At 41.2% G+C, this 15,790-nt stretch overlaps 1 protein-coding gene across 1 annotated transcript in view; it reads right to left on the reverse strand.

The window, feature by feature from the left end:
* Positions 1–214: 214 nt before the first annotated feature.
* Positions 215–15,790, reverse strand: part of arid5b (AT-rich interaction domain 5B) — a 103,242-nt gene continuing 87,666 nt past the window's right edge. The window contains exons 9-10 of the mRNA XM_015013274.2: positions 6,088–6,298; positions 215–5,460 (exon numbers count right to left, since the gene is read on the reverse strand). Of these exons, the coding sequence (XP_014868760.2) occupies positions 3,466–5,460; positions 6,088–6,298 (2,206 nt within the window). The 3' untranslated portion in view covers positions 215–3,465. The remainder of the gene's footprint in view (positions 5,461–6,087; positions 6,299–15,790) is intronic.

Genomic DNA, 15,790 nt, shown 5'->3' on the forward strand with positions numbered 1-15,790 from the left:
CTATTGCTTTATAACCATTTACTCTTATTTTATTGGGTTTGTGTGTGATGGATCAACACAAAATAGTGCATAATTGTTGAGTGGAAGCAAAACAGTTGGCTGATTAAAGATTTGGACACCATAACGTTTCGATCCAAGATTCCCCAAATGGATAAAGATTTGTGGTCGCAACTTGTCAAAAGCTGTGTGTGTAAGAAACTGATGAAACGTGTACTGATAGTAAAATATTTTAATTAAATATACAGGAGGTCATATTATACAAAATGTCTATTTTTTGTTTCGCTGCCAGCTGGATGATTGGTAAACAGATGGCTATGGTATCAAAAAACAGTTTCAGGATGCACAACATAAAAAAAATAAAAATAAAAATGAAAGGACAACAAATAATAATAAAAAAACAAGCGTATCCTAAATCTTAATTTGTAGTGTTGTTTGAGCCTAACATAAAACAGCAAAAAAAGGGACACATCTAGTTTGTGTAACCAACTTTTATACTGTTCTTTTTTTTTCTTTTCTGCTTTTTTTTCTTCTTTTTTTGCTATTTACAGATTATAACAGTTTATATGAGAACAACCACGCAGTGCTATCTACAGTGCTATTTACACAGATATTAAGACAAAAAAAAGAGAGAGTTTGCCGTGAGTAGTTCCCTCCGTGTGAATGTTCTGTACAGGAGCCAGCTTACCTACACACAGCAATGTACAGTACTAGAATCAGTAATGAATGTCTAAGTGTTCAGCAAAATTGTAGATGTTTACAGCTAAAAAAAAAAAAAAAAAAAAAACATTTTTCCTCGCTTTAAACAGCAAAAGAAATGTTCTCTGTGTATTTCAGCTATCCTGGATTGCAATTATAGTGGTTGTAAAAAGCCAGTGCAGGTGTTGACTTTGCACCTCGGAGCTACGGAGCACGGTAGGAATACTTTATGGAGTTTGGTACCCTTTTCATCGCGGCTAGAGAACATGCCCTGCAGATGACAAGACACTGAACCTGTGTCTTCATCAGCTGTTTTTTCCTAAACTGGCTTTTGTTAAAAGAACAAAGTGACAAAACCAAAATCAAATCTACAGTTACACTTTGAAATCCTACCTTTTAAGTCTGGTGTCTCGAAGTGTGCCAAGTTGATTGAGAACGTCTGGATACTGCATTTGGACACGAGAGTGACAGTAAAATCGACATTCCTACCCTGCTACAGGAGATATACCTTAATAAGCGTAGTGCTAACTCTAATCCAAGACTGTGAAAGGCACAGATATTTTGCAAAGCAGTAATATCCTAAGTGACAACATTCCTATCAACTCATATATTAAAAGAGTCTGTCAAGAAAATGAAGCGTTTCAAGTCAGGAACGAAAATATGAAATGCAGATTTTTTTTTTTCCTTTTCTTCTTCCTTGTGTGGAGCATTCCACAGCAGACGGCTGCTTCATTACGCTGTTCCTGCAGACGCAAAACGAGCCACAACAGTTTACCTGCCACAAAAATGTTCCGAGGTCGAACCACTTTCATCACAGACAGTGAAACATCCACGATTCGCGAGCAGATGCGAACGCGACACAGGAAGATGCGTTTAAAAACAACAAAAGACGAACCTGAATTTTGCAAAAAGAGCGACTCTACAGTACATCTGTTGCACACAGCACCTCTGAATGTGGTCGTGATGAAACTGTTCGTGTTAAGCAGCGCCACAGCGGGTGTTAACATTTATCCCAATCAGTCCACTCCAGCTGGATTTACTGTGGCACAAACAAGGAACAGAGTTCAGCGTGGAGACATGTAAACAGACACAACAGCACTGGCTGCCTGGAGAGAAATAACAAATGATTCAGCTGTTTTATTTTGGTAGCAATTAGGCATGGGCTGGTTACTGGTTTTAAAAAAAAGTTGTGATTTCAAAATAGCAAACCGTTTTTTGTCATCCTGCTTCTAAAGTCAAGAATCTTTTCAATGGAGATGCTAAAGTCACCAGTTTTCTCTTAACTTTTGTGGCCTACAGACCCGGGAAAAAAAACAGAGAGCTCTGAAAACAGCATTTCTACATGTATCACAGTTAATAAAATACAGTAATGTGAAAGACTGTAGAGTATGTCAAGGCATATGAAAGCTCTGACTGAAAATATTGCAAAATTAGGCGGTCTCTTAATTTGTTTTCAGGCCTGTAAATCAACACAGTTCTGTCCCTCCCCCACCTAATGCTGTGCACCACCAGTTAGCTGGTTGACAGAAGGCTGCTACACTTTACCCTCAGTTAAAAGTAAGACAAATTTTGGTGTTTGAAATATTTCCATTATGAAAAACACTTAACACTTGCAAAACCACGGTTGCCAAGCTACCAAGCTGCATTTCTGCTAAGACACTGATTGCAAACTCTACCAGAGCAGTTAGCCTGACTAATTAATCAGTACTATGCACAGTAAGCTCTTAAAAACTTAGTGTTTGTTATGTATTTTTATTCATTTGGTATTAAAATCAAAATGATAAATGAATGGTTCAGGTACAGGGAAGCGTGAATTAGTTGTGCTAGTTAATGCTAGTCAAATAATTCTTTTTAACACTCATGGGGCACGTTGTGCTAAAGTGTGCGGGGAGAGAACAGCTTTCCCGACTCTAGCCTCGAATGAGCTTTGTCGCTTCTGAACAGAAACAGTCTTAAAGGGATCCCTGGGTATTTAATCCAGTAGTGTCAGCCACCAATCAGACACTGTCGTCGTGGGATGTTGTTGGACGGACATGAACAGAGGCGTATTTTTTTGGGAACAGGTTTGAAGGCGCTAATGTGTGTTGCCCTAGCTGGATAATATCTGTAACAATGAACTTAAAACTTTTGCAGCAGTCGGAAAAATACAATGCTTTTCTGTTTTGAATGAAATAAGTTAGATTATGGTGCAGAGTTCTGCTTTATTTTTGTGTAAATACTGTGAAACTGTGGTACTGTTACTCAAACTAATGGTCCTCTAAGGATCTCATACCGACCCATGCCCGTTTGCAAAAACATACATACTGAGGTTAAGAGTTTGTATTTCATTGTCATGTTACTTTTAGTGTTTTTAGGCAACTAAGTTTAGCCCTCAGACACAGTAAACAAATGGCTTTTCTCTACTTCCCTCAACTTCTCACGTTCCAGAGCAACAAACCTGACTCGTGGGTCACTGAAAGCGACAAGCTGATTTGTGAGCATAATACACACGAGCATTGTGCAAATAGGGTTACAAAAGCAACAACAAGATACAGTAAGAGGTGATAAAAAATAAAGAACAGTGCAAGATATAAAAATCAAGGCATACACAGTTAGAAAACAAAAATTTAATTTGCAGTCCGAGTGATGGATTTAGCAGTTTGTCATCGGCAAAACGTACGATCAGAGTTTTGCCTCGACTCGAGCCACGATGTGAATGAAAATAAGCCGACACAGTTTCAACAATGAGAAGACGAAAAAAAAAAAGAAAAAAGAAGTGTTTTCTCTCCCTCAAAGTCTGGTGCTGGGGTGTACCGACGATAGCTGAGGTGGGGGGAGGGTCGAGAGAGGGTAGAGGTGGTGCAACAGCTCTCCGTACAGTGCCGCCCCGCCCGGGTACCTGTAGAGGTGGTGGGGGCTTGGGCTGGAGGCTAGCAGCTGCCTGTGGAGCATCATGGAGTGGATGGTGAAGGGGGGCATCAGCGGCGACACGGCTGACTGGCTTTTCAGGTACTGCAGGCCCGGGTGCTGCTGGAGGCCGTCCTGGGCGCCTGGTGACACCAGCGTGCCGTGCGGGTAAATGCCAGCGTAGAGGGGCGCGGTGTGGGGCGGGGGGTAGGCAGTCACAGAGTGGCCCTCGGGGAGATGATTGTTGAGGTGAATGGCATGGGCTGGCTCAGCAGGTTTCAGCTCCTCCGGGTCGCTCCGTCGGACTGCGCTGGCCGGGTGAATAGGGGTCACCACTCGCACCTTCCTCTCCGGGGCGTCTTCGCTGTCGGCCTCCACCAGGCTCCGCTTACTGGGTCGAATGGGACTGTTGAGGGACAGTTCGCCTGAGGCTTTGGGGCTGGGAAACGACTGAGAAGTATCTGGTGAGCTTTGTTTGGGGGTAGAGATTGTCATAGGCGAGACTCTGCACGCCTTAGGATGGGAATCCAAACCGTGGTGCATGATGGGATAGGAGAGACTACAGAAAGAGGGCTTGGAAAAGGAGGAAACCCTTTGAGATAGAGGTTTAGAAATAGAAAAGTCTCTGGGCTCGTCGTCAGCCTCTCCGTTCTCTCCTTGCGTCTGAGTCCTGTCACCGTAGTGAGATCTGTACACCAACCCTTCCTGCTCCAGACCGGCACAGACAAAGCTTTGGCCGCCCTCGCGCTCCCTGCTGTAGTGCTCTCTCCGCTCTCCGCCAGGAAAGCCAGCCATTCTCTCTTGGCTCAGGCAGCTCTCAGTCTGTCTGTACAAGCTGTGAAGGTGAGGGGATGAGTAGCAGTCCCCTGTGTAGCTCCTGCACTGCGCGACTGGACCTGGGAGGATTTTCTCCCCGGCGGTCTCCACGCAGTCCTGGGTTTGGGTTCTGGTAAGGTACGGCTGCCACGGCACGCTCGCCTGCGGCTGAATCTGATGGCTCGTCCGGCTGTAAGAGTCCGACAGCTCCACCGCAGAGATCCTCTCCGACTGCCCTCCGCCGGTGTGTTGGTGAGCCTTGTTGCTTTGTGCGTGCTGGATCACTGACGGCCTGAATATGGGCGAGACCTCGGGGATGCTGTCAGACGCACCCTGGTACCTTTGTCCCAGCAACTCCTCTTCACTCTTTCTTTTCTCCTTCTCTCGATCACCTCGATGGAGAGAGGACACGGCTGCAGGGGGTGGAGACTGAAGAGAGGAGAAGGAGTACGGGTTGGACTCGCACACCTGGGACAGGAGCTTCTTTTTAGCCAACGGAGACATGACCCCCTGGTTGGCTTTGCAATAGACGGCTGTCTGGGTCGACTCCTTCTTCATCGCCACGTAGTCGTCCTTCTCCGAGTAAGAATCTGTGCTCAAATCTATACACTGTCCCTCCACCTGCTTACACATGGGCAACACTTTGCCCACTCTGCCGCCGTGATTCTCAATGCAGTCTTTGACCTTGGAGAAGTGCTCAGGCAGAGCCACATGTCCAGCAGCTTTAGTCTGATCCCAGCGGGGAAGCAGGTAAGAAGTTTTTGGAATGAAATGCCCTTCGGTTTGCTGTTCGCCTGCGAGCTTCGCTTGGAGCGCCTCGCTGATCTGCCTCCACTCTGGTTGGGCGGAAGGCCCCGTGTGGAGGGAGAAACCACTGTGGGGCGGTCTGCAGTCAGACTCTTTGAGGCAGAGCAAGGACGGCTGCTCCACGGCCAGCGACTCCTCTTTCTTCAGGGTGACATGTAACTCTTCCTCCTCTATTACAATCGGTTCGTCTTGAAGAGCGGCGTCGATTTTTATGGCTGTGGAGATCTCGTGGTTGTCTTCTTTCACCTTTGACTCCTGCATGTGAGAAAGGACAGATTAACACTGCGATACATTATCTAATAATCCATCAACTAAAGAAAAAAACATTCACGGGAAGGAAGACAGAAAACTCAGTATGAAACAATCACTTCTTTCAAATTTTCCGAATATTAAAAGTCCAGTCATGCCTAATAACAAATACAATCGTTTACACTTTAATTTATTGACCTAGGATGTTTTATCTTTAAAAATGACTATATTTTTACCTGTTTTGAGCCAAGTGAGCTTTACATTTAGGTTGAACTATCATTCTTAAACTGGCTGTAAAATACCACATAAACTACTATTTTTGAAAATCTTAAGAGGACAAAGGTACCACAGTTCACACACTGTGCTTTGAAGAGTCTGTATTTAGTCTAGGACGATCCGTAATTTAATTACCAAGTCCAAGAGTTTTGCATTTCGAAAAATAGGTTAGTGAAGAAGCTACAAAAACAGCAAAGTGGGCTCTATACTCCAAAAATCAGATCTTCAGAGAAAACCTATTACCCAAATACTATTTAAGAACATCAGCAGCAATATTTGACACTCAAACATCAAAAATATGTTGGAAAAAATGTGGGGGAAACAAAATTGGATTTTGTAAGGAACCCTGTCGCTGACCTGTGTTAGTTCTTGTTTCACCTCTCCTCTATCCTTCTTGCTGCCCAGCTTCGGATGGTTGGGGCCTTTCAGTTTCTTGGCCCCTACTACTTTCACTTTGGCGCCGGCTCCAGACGCCTTCTCTTGGCTGCCCTCCTGCTTCCTGGGTTTGGCCAACGGGAGGGGCTTGTCCTGTTCGCCTTTAAGGTGCCTCTCGTAAGGAAGGAGGAGCCTGAAAAAGACAAAAAAAAAACAGGAGACATGATAGAAATGTGTCATCCACATTTATAGTTAGCGAATTATTATGTGCTCACATGATCAAGTGTTGATAACAGCGAACCAAACGCCGTGCACTTTGCACCCTTCCACATTTCTATGGTCATACGACCATAGACTTTAATGTATTTAATTATGACTTTATGTGATACACAAACACAAAACAGTGCACAGTGAAGCGGAAGGAAAATGCTTCATATTTTTTTCTCCATTTACTCACACATAAATAAAATCCATTTGGGTCTCATACCCTCCAAAACCTGAAACCTAATTGCAGGAAAAGGTGTTTTTACAAAGTGTGGACTTGAGGCGCAGAATGCAAACAGATGCCCTAAGAAAAAAAAAAAAGAAAACAACATGTCTTCTTCTTTACACCAAGCAACTCTGAACTACATATCGGTTATGTAAACAGCTTTGCAAAGCACTGTTCCTATCTGCTGATGTTAAAATATAGATTTTCAAAGCATGCAATCCCCACCCTCCCCACACACGCACACACACACGCACACACACACACACGCACACACACACACACACACACACACACACACACACACACACACACACACACACACACACACACACACACACACACCGCACCAAAACAGCTGCGAGCTTGTGGTGCATTATATAGCTTGTTTTAAACCCTCCTTGTTTTAATACCTGGAAAGCATTAACAGTTCTATTGTAATTAAGCTGGGCTACGGGGAAATCCAGACTGGAGCCAGTATATATGTGTGTGTGTGTGTGTTTGTGTTTCTGCGTGTGTGTGCGAGAGAAAGAGTGAAAAAGAGGGAGAGAGAATGTGAATAATGAGTTATCCCCTGCTGAGAAAGATCACATTTGGTATTACTTTAACCTCGAAGGAACAGAATGTGAGTGTGGGTGTGTAAAGTTACTGCGGCTGGAAATGAGAAAAGAAGAAAATATCTGCCAGAATTGAAATCAAATGTTTAAAGAAAGCTCGCAGCACTTAATATCTCCTTCAGCATGCGAAAATGATTAGAGACAGAAGCCCTTAAATTAGCTACAACGATGAAAATATTTTCAAATGGAAGCAATATGCTGGGGTACTTAAGAAACACAAAGGCTTCACATGCTCACGTTTAATCAAATTCATGCTAAATGACAAAGAGCATTATGCAAAGTAAACATCTAACATAATCTAAGTGTTGATATTCCTCTTTTAGATACACCCCGAGTCAAATTTAAATATGTCATGTTGTAACAAATGGGGACAATAGGATCTGGATAAGATAACACCCATGTGTAAAACACTAACATGAAAAAGCAGCAAGGGAAACTTTTAGACTTTTATTGCTCCGGGAACAAAATGGAAGCTGGCCCAGAACCAGAAATAAGAAACACTGCGGAAGAACAAACTGAGACTCTAAGAGCTACAACGCCATAAAACATCAGCAAGTTGCTATGAAAATCTTTCAAAATCCTGTCTCACGTTTTATAGAATAATCCATGAAAGTCAGACAGGAACAGAACTTTTTCAGTCTCGAGAAAAGACATGAGCCCTTGTCGTGTAACAGCAACAGACAGTTGCACTATTCCTTTTAAGGGACATGGCAGTAAAACAAACAATGAATCAAGAACTGCTTCGCCTCCTCTTCAAATGAGGAAGGAAAAAAAAAAGAGCCTCTGAGACTTCAAGAGGTTCTGTGGGATTTTTTTGGTTTTGTTTTTTTTTTCTTCTTCCTCTGAACAAAAGTGCTGGCAGGGAAAGCGGCGAAACTACATTTCATACAGCTGGTCTGGCACCAGGCCCCAGGCCAAGAAAGGAAATGTACTATTAAATGTGACTTATTGGAGAGACAGAGAGCAAAAAGGTTGTGGAAGAGAAGAGAGGAGGAAAACAGACCAAACAGAGAAAAGGGAAAAGGGGGAGTAAAGGGAGGATAGCGGGGTGGATGTAGGCATGTTAATGAGCGGTAAAGATTACTGTGACGAAATCCTGGAAAACAGAGAGAGAGAAAGAAAAAAACCCGTCTAGTCTTTTTTTAACTTGCAAGCAGAGAAATTATTCTCACGCTTTCTGGAATTAAGATAAAACACAGAAAAATAAACTTTGATAAAGTTGTTTGTTTTTTTTCATTTTGGAAAAGTTCATACTGCTGAGAAGGCAAAACTACCAATCTGACTTGGATCCAGTCAAAGAAATAAAGGAACTGTATGTATAACAGGGTCCATTGTTAGCAATCTGCATAATCTGTGGGAAAGAGATGGCTGTCTTGGCCCGGGTCAACGTTAAGGAATGTCAGTAAGGACGCTTTGTGAGTGGTGGGTGGGTGGATGAGTGGGTGGAGAGGTGGTATTTTGCTGCCCCAGATAATGTAAGAACTGATCCTGGGGAAGTTACTATGGCCTTTTAATAGTTTCTAATGGAAAATCCATGTTGTTGTAAACTTAGCCATGAACCATAAATTTGCTTTAAGTCTCGTCTTTACCAACTAAAGCCTCAAAAGTCAATTCACTTTGCGATAAGCAACTAATCAACCGTTCACATAGACATGTTTAAACACAGAACAGGCAATGTGTATAATGACAAAGAAAAACATGTCGTCTTTGTAATGATACTCAACTGCAATATACTGCATTATATCATAGTATAATATTATTTTGTATTATTTTCTTAAAAGAAAAAAATAATTATCAACTTTCTATGGCTTCTTGATTGTTCTAAAGATTTGTCCCATAAACAGAAATACAACTTTGCAAGCGTTTAATTCTGTTATTTTTTTATTTCTGATCCTCTCAAATTATAAATGCTATCTCTTTTAATAATTTTTTTCCCCAACTACGCTGATAATATACCGTTATGTATTTTGAACATAACTTGCACAATATAATAGTCCACCAAGTTGTGAAATTTTATTACATTTAAGTAATAAAGAATAAAATAAAATAGAAATCGATCAAGGAAGTGCGACATCATTAGTAACCTAAAGTTATATATATATGTGTGTGTGTGAGAGAGTGTGTGTGTGTTTGTGAATGAATTTATTAATAAAGTACATATTTAATAATCTATTTATTTAATCATCTTTTCCATCTTTCTGCTTTTATTTGACAAAAGGAAGCAACAGAAAACAAAGTAACATGAACCATTAAGCCTTAATACAGCCCTCAGTGTGACAGATTGGAGTACTTTCAAGCCTTTCACATATAACCAAGTCATGATTGTGCAACATGATATAATAAGTGCTTGTGATACAAGACCACTGTGAGTAGCAATTTCCTCCAAGGCAGAGCTTGGCAGCCAGTGAACGAGCAGAGCGCCAGGTGCAGTTCGTGATTCGAGCCACTTGGGGGCGTACTGTACCCTGATGGATTCCAGGAAAGAATTCATCAGAGCGGGAGGGGCAACTATTTTTATGAGGTCAATAAATGCTTAACTTTGCCTCCTGCCAATTTATTACCTGGTTGTTTTTTAAGCAGCTTTTTTTAAAATTTCTCTCCCCATGTTAATCAGAAGCAAATAAAATATGCAGCAACAAGCTTAAAATAAACTAAGCTGCGGGCTTAGCTTATGCAATGAAGCTAAAAAGAAGCTGCTGTTGTTTCCTTTTAATATGTAACGCATACAGACAGTCACTAACGTCCAGACAATCACTAACTGTGTAATTCATCAAAACGCAACCCTCAGCAAAGGAGATCAGCGTCATTGACAATAACGGATTACAAACATGGCACCTCCCCTCTGTGTAAAAACACAACTTGGCAAAAACAAGGTGACTTTACCAGCAATGTGCTGCTCTCATCTGAGTTTTGTGTTACAGGAACAAGCTGTGCGCTAAAATCCAAGAAATACCCAAGTCACCAAATAAATGGAAAAAGCCTGCGGGGCTGTTCCGTTTCAACAGTTTTCTCCTCCCATCTAAGCTGAAATTAATTTTAGTTGGTGTTGTGTTAAGATCACAAAAGCTACTTCATGCATTAAAAAAAAAAGAATAGAAAAGGGGGTAAAGAAACTATTTAAAGAGATGCTGGACGAGATCCCGGGGCTGTAAGAAAGACTCAGAGGAGAGAAAATAACTTACGTTTTTACGACACACGAGGGTTTTTAGAAAAAGTCACATTCTGCTTAAACACGAAAGTAAAAAAAAGAGAAAAAAAGAAAAACTGTTTCAGAGAAAGAGCAGAGGGATAAACAGACATTGTTTCTGCTCCCTCTGCTCTGGATTCATGCCGAGGAGCTCCTCTTTTGTCTCAGAGCCAAACCACTCGAGGTGACCCTCATTCATGCAGTTAAAACAGGAGGGCAGCCCAGGAATGTATGAAAACTTAAGTCCTTTGTCAAGTCTGAAAATACCAGATTTAAAATGACCTCTACTGTTCCCCTGGGGTTTGCTCTCATTAGCTGCGGCTGTGGCAGTATGCAGTAAATGTTCGCCCTGGCAGGTGTGAGCCCCGAGCACCAACTGTGTAAAATAAATGTCCGCTGTTCTGCATAAAGGAGCACTTTCCGTAATTCAACTATTAAAGCCCAATAATGTACAGAACCTGTCTCTTTTTGCTCTTTAAAGTGGACTGTAGCCTTATCTGGAATGCTGTAAATTTAACTTGCCGCACTGAACTAGTTTTTTTAATCTCAGCGGACTTCCCATGCAGATTGCCAGTGGTATAATTTGTCATTTCTCATTGCCACCAGGGACCAAAAAAATCAAAACAGACTATTGGATTTAATTCCACTGAAAGCTCATTGAAGCATTTCTCATGAAAAAAAATAAAAACATCTACGTCTCAGGGGGTAAAATAAGTTTTCTGTTACTTTGAGCAGCTCCACACATTTCTTACGCGAGTTGCAAAATACTTAAGTTTTCCGGAGGATTATGGTGGATATTTCTACAGCGATCGCGCTTCAGATAAGCTGAGGAGAAACTGTAGACTAGATGGACGGATGGATGGAATCTGGAAATAGAAACACTTCTAAACATCTGGAAAATACTTCAATCAAATTCCACAGTTTCCATACTGAACAATAAGTAGCCCTTTTGTTGCATTCCCGCCCAAAGCTGAGGTCCGGGTTCGCATCCAGTGAAAAGTCACAGAGATACAAAGAACTTGGCCAGGAGTTTGATCCAGACATGTTGAGACACTGTTTTTTTGGTGTTAAGGAATGCCGACAGCCAGCACACAATAACCTTCTTCTGTTCTCAACCTTTCCCTCACCTTCCGTTTTTGCACGACTTTTGCTCTTTGTTATTGACGCACTTTTGCTTGTTTAATAAAAATCCGTCGCCATTGCCGCCTGCCTTCTCCTGCTTGTAATGCAGAGGACATGAAAGCGATACTCTCACAACACTGCAATCCAACTATCGCCCTCTGCTTTTGCCAGAATAATTGAAATCTGCTTTGGAGCTGCTGCATAAAAAAAAAAAGAAAAAAAAGAGGCGAGCCAAAGTGTAATGGAGCATATTTGATGTATCTGCAATACAGTGAGGGCAATGCAGAGGGACGCTAAGGAGAACAGGAAAGAAAAAAAAAACATACAGTGTTACAAATGTTCCAGGACTGACTCAAGGTTCCTTAACAATGTATTTTTATATGTGGAGAGCAGCTTTAGTGAATGCGGAGGAACATCGATAGCAAGAGGAATGAATAAAGGCTGAATCAATAAAACATCTAGTCGACTAAAATTGGAACAAGGGTGCATCTGTCTTGAAAAGAAACACATATCTGCATGATCTGAGCCGGGGAATATTTCACAAGCTGCGGTCCCGTACGTACAGTACATCTGGCGAATGTCTCATGCTTTTAAGACAAAATGAGTTAATCCTAAAAAACCCCTCTCATCTGCTCGCTCTGCTGTTGCTCAAAACCTCTGAGTTTTTAAATAGCAAATTATTCTAAATTGCTTCTCAGTTGCCATGGATACCCCCCTCGCCGCCACCACCTCCTCCATCCCCACCCTGATGCCAACCCCGTTGTGCAATTACATTAGAGTGCCAAGGCATGGTGAGGTATTAAAAATCCGCGACTGGCAGAAAGGAACAGAGATATTGGAATGTGATGTTTCTGTAACAAGAGATCACGTAGGAAACCGGGAAGATTAAATATGTAGGAGCTTTTAAAAGGCGCTGACCTGTATAATGAAAGAAACAGCATGAAGTGCAAGGCAGGGAGTGGGGAGAGAGATAGAGAGAGAGCGAGAGCGAGGGGGGGGAGGCACTGAGAAAATGGCACAGCACAGAAGCAAAAGGCAGTCTATTTCAAGGTTATTGATGCCATCTTTTTCATGACCTCATTTTTAATTCAGAGCGCCGGGCCCTGACAGCTAATCTCGGGAAACAGTTTAAATAAATATCATTAAAGCTTCCCCGTAACTGCAGTAGCAGACCTTGGCTTGGACATTTCTACATTGATTTTTTTTTTCCTCCCTCCCTCCTGTGTACTAATGAACGGCACACTGCGACTAAACAACGCTAACTTTGAAAATGACAATTAACTGAGGTTATCTCCTGCTCAATTCCAGCGATGCAACTCAATTTCTACTGGTGATTACTGGCTGCTCCTGGACGGCATAAATATAGTGATTATGCCCTTGGCTCCATCTTTCACAATAACATCTCCTAGGAAACCATTTCATGTGATTTTACCATTAGGGCTGTAAAGGGATAATGTGTGTAATTTTAAATGGGAGCTGAATGCTTGTGGATATTCGCAGTCTTTAACCCAAATAATACCAAGACAGCCAAGAATATCCACTTAATTGAAGGCAATTACGTCCTAAAATATTGTTTCTTTTTCCTCTCCCGGTAGCTAGAGAATTTTATTTCCTGCTCAATCCTGTGCTGAACTGCTAAAACAAGTCAAACGTGGTGCTCTAAAGTGGCACTAACAATTCACACGGGCTCGTCAGAACATGACATTAACAACACAAAAACATGGATCCTTCCTGCTATGTGTCAGTGATTTAGGCTGGTGCTGATGTCATAGTGTGTGGGGGGCGGGACTTTCAAAAACATCCCTAGTATCAGGCAAGGTAAGTAGATAAATGTTAATAGTTCGTTACCTTTAGCTTTTCTATTTAATTTCTTAAGAACGTTGTGCAAAGCGTCTGCTTGTGCATGCTAGGCTTTATAGCAACTTTCGGTTAGCATGTCCGTTTGTCCTTACGAGCTAAAGTTAGCAAACAATTTGTAGCCTCAGACTCGGTTACTTATTAAGCTGGTTTAATATACAGCTCTATTGGAAGCATTGACTCAACTAGTAGGTTAACATCAATGTTTTGGTTCATGTTTTTCCACCAAAAAGAGTGTGTGAGTCATTTAGGAGAGCCTTTTCAGATGAATGCTAATGCTAAAAGGTTGCTTTTGAAAATTTTGTTTCAAAACATCAATAGAAGAACAAAAAAAAGTATATTTACTAAAGATACCTTATTGCTGTTTTCATTTTCTTTTTGCCTCTAGAAGCCATAACAACCAATAGATTATACTGTTTGTAACTGTTATTTCCTGTGGATTTGCTAAGTATAAACAGTGTGAATCTGCAGGCTTTTGCTGTAATTTACTCATGCTAATAACACTCATCTGCTCCTTTTATATAAATACAAGTTAGTCATTAAGAGCCCAGCTACCTAAAAGTTTCCAAAAGAAAGGGAGCACTGGAAATGTTTTGTTGAAATGACTGGAAATGAGAGGACAGTTGATATCAAGCCATTCTGTGTCCTTTACACAAACAGAGATTTACATCCTTTGAGCAAAACACACAAACTCAGCACTCTTTCAAGAAAAAATAACAGAACTACACCCATCATAAAATAGTAGTTTTGTGTGTGGGCTTTGCTTTTATTGTTGTTATGAGTGAATCGATATGTTATTTTCTTTTCTTTTTTACAGTTTCTTATTATTTGTTTCCCACATTCTTTAGAGATATTATCGGTGTTACTGACAAACTTACTCATGGAGAAGCGGTTGCTGTATGAGAGACGTTCTGCTGGGAAATTATGATTCATGCAACTGGCATCCTGAACGCGGTGCACAGCCTGTTCAGCACAAATCCTTAAATGTACTTTAGATTAAAAGGCTGGGCTTTTTCTGTTACAATTATAATCTAATATCTAGTGGTGGGACTCGATTGAAATTTTTAAATCAAGTTCATTGCTGGTTTGTAGTTAATTTTTTGGAAGTAAGCAAGAAAAGTTGATGGTCTTGTTTTCTATTTAAAAACTGGCTTTGGTGCTAAATTATTAAATTAATAGACATGTGAGCTCATCAAGAAATATTTGACCATTTTTAATGTGTCATTTAGATTATTCAAGTGTCAGATTGGTGCAAAGTGCTGTTAGACCAATTCAAGTTTTTCAGAAATAGATATTGGTGTTTGCAGATTGCGCTTGTGTGTCAGATTTATGGCTGTACCAGAAACATAATCTAAAGGTTCCAGTCTCAATAATAATAATAATAATAATAATAATAATAATAATAATAATAACATTCTTTAAGCATTAAAATCTTAATTATCCAAAATGAATGTGTCCACAATAGTAGCTACTAAATAAACTGAAACAAGGATGATATTTATTCGGACTAATCAGAGTTTCAGTTTGTGTTGCATTTTCTGCATAACTATCAGTGTTTTTTTTTGGTAGACGTTTTGAATTTTTGTCCACTTTCAGACTCAGCAGTTTTAGTTTTGTTTGCTCTAACGCTATGCGAAATGTTCAGATCTAAAGAACACTTAGAAATGAAAGCATCAATAGCTCATGTAGCTTTAATGTTGAATTCAAGGCTCCCTGGGAACATCTCCCTCTCCACAACAGTTTGTAGCTGAGGTAAATAAATTATCATGTGATTGATACCTTAAAAGTTGCTCCACTGGATATGATTCATCATAATAAATACAGACGACACAGATGATGTTCAAATACTTCTGGAAGATTATCAGACATCATCTCGGTCTAGTACACACTGGTGGTGTGAGGGTCTGCTTGGGTCCTCCTACAGTCGTCACGGTTTATTTGACACTGTGCTTAAAACCTAAGAGTCGCTCCTGTTTGTGCGTTGCAAACTCTTGCTTGTGAATAATATTTTTGTAGCACATTGAATAACGATTAAAGGTGGAAACAAAGACACCTCTGGGGAGCAAACATACTTGAGCGAGCCTCCGAACAGCCTCATTCATCATGCAGAGAGAATGGTCGTGTTTGCTGAGCTAATACATTGAAGCTAATTGCCCTCAGAGCAACCCAAACACTAAGCCTCAGCTAAAATTATTCCCCCGAATGGAAACTTGCTCGGCTTCAGCTGATCTCGCCCACCCCTCCTTCCTGGTGCACCTTCCTCTCTGTGTCAGCCCGATATTCACTGCAGTGCGTGGATATTATAGCTTTCTATTGATTCAGCATTATTTTTCCTCTCAGCTGCTTCATGGTGGCTGGAGAGGGAAAGGCCAGCGCAGCAGCAGTCACACCTCAGCACCTCCCATGCGAATTTGT

This window comes from Poecilia mexicana, unplaced genomic scaffold (assembly GCF_051168715.1).
Source record: "Poecilia mexicana isolate PSO_F unplaced genomic scaffold, ASM5116871v1 scaffold_15, whole genome shotgun sequence".
Taxonomy (NCBI): domain Eukaryota; kingdom Metazoa; phylum Chordata; class Actinopteri; order Cyprinodontiformes; family Poeciliidae; genus Poecilia; species Poecilia mexicana.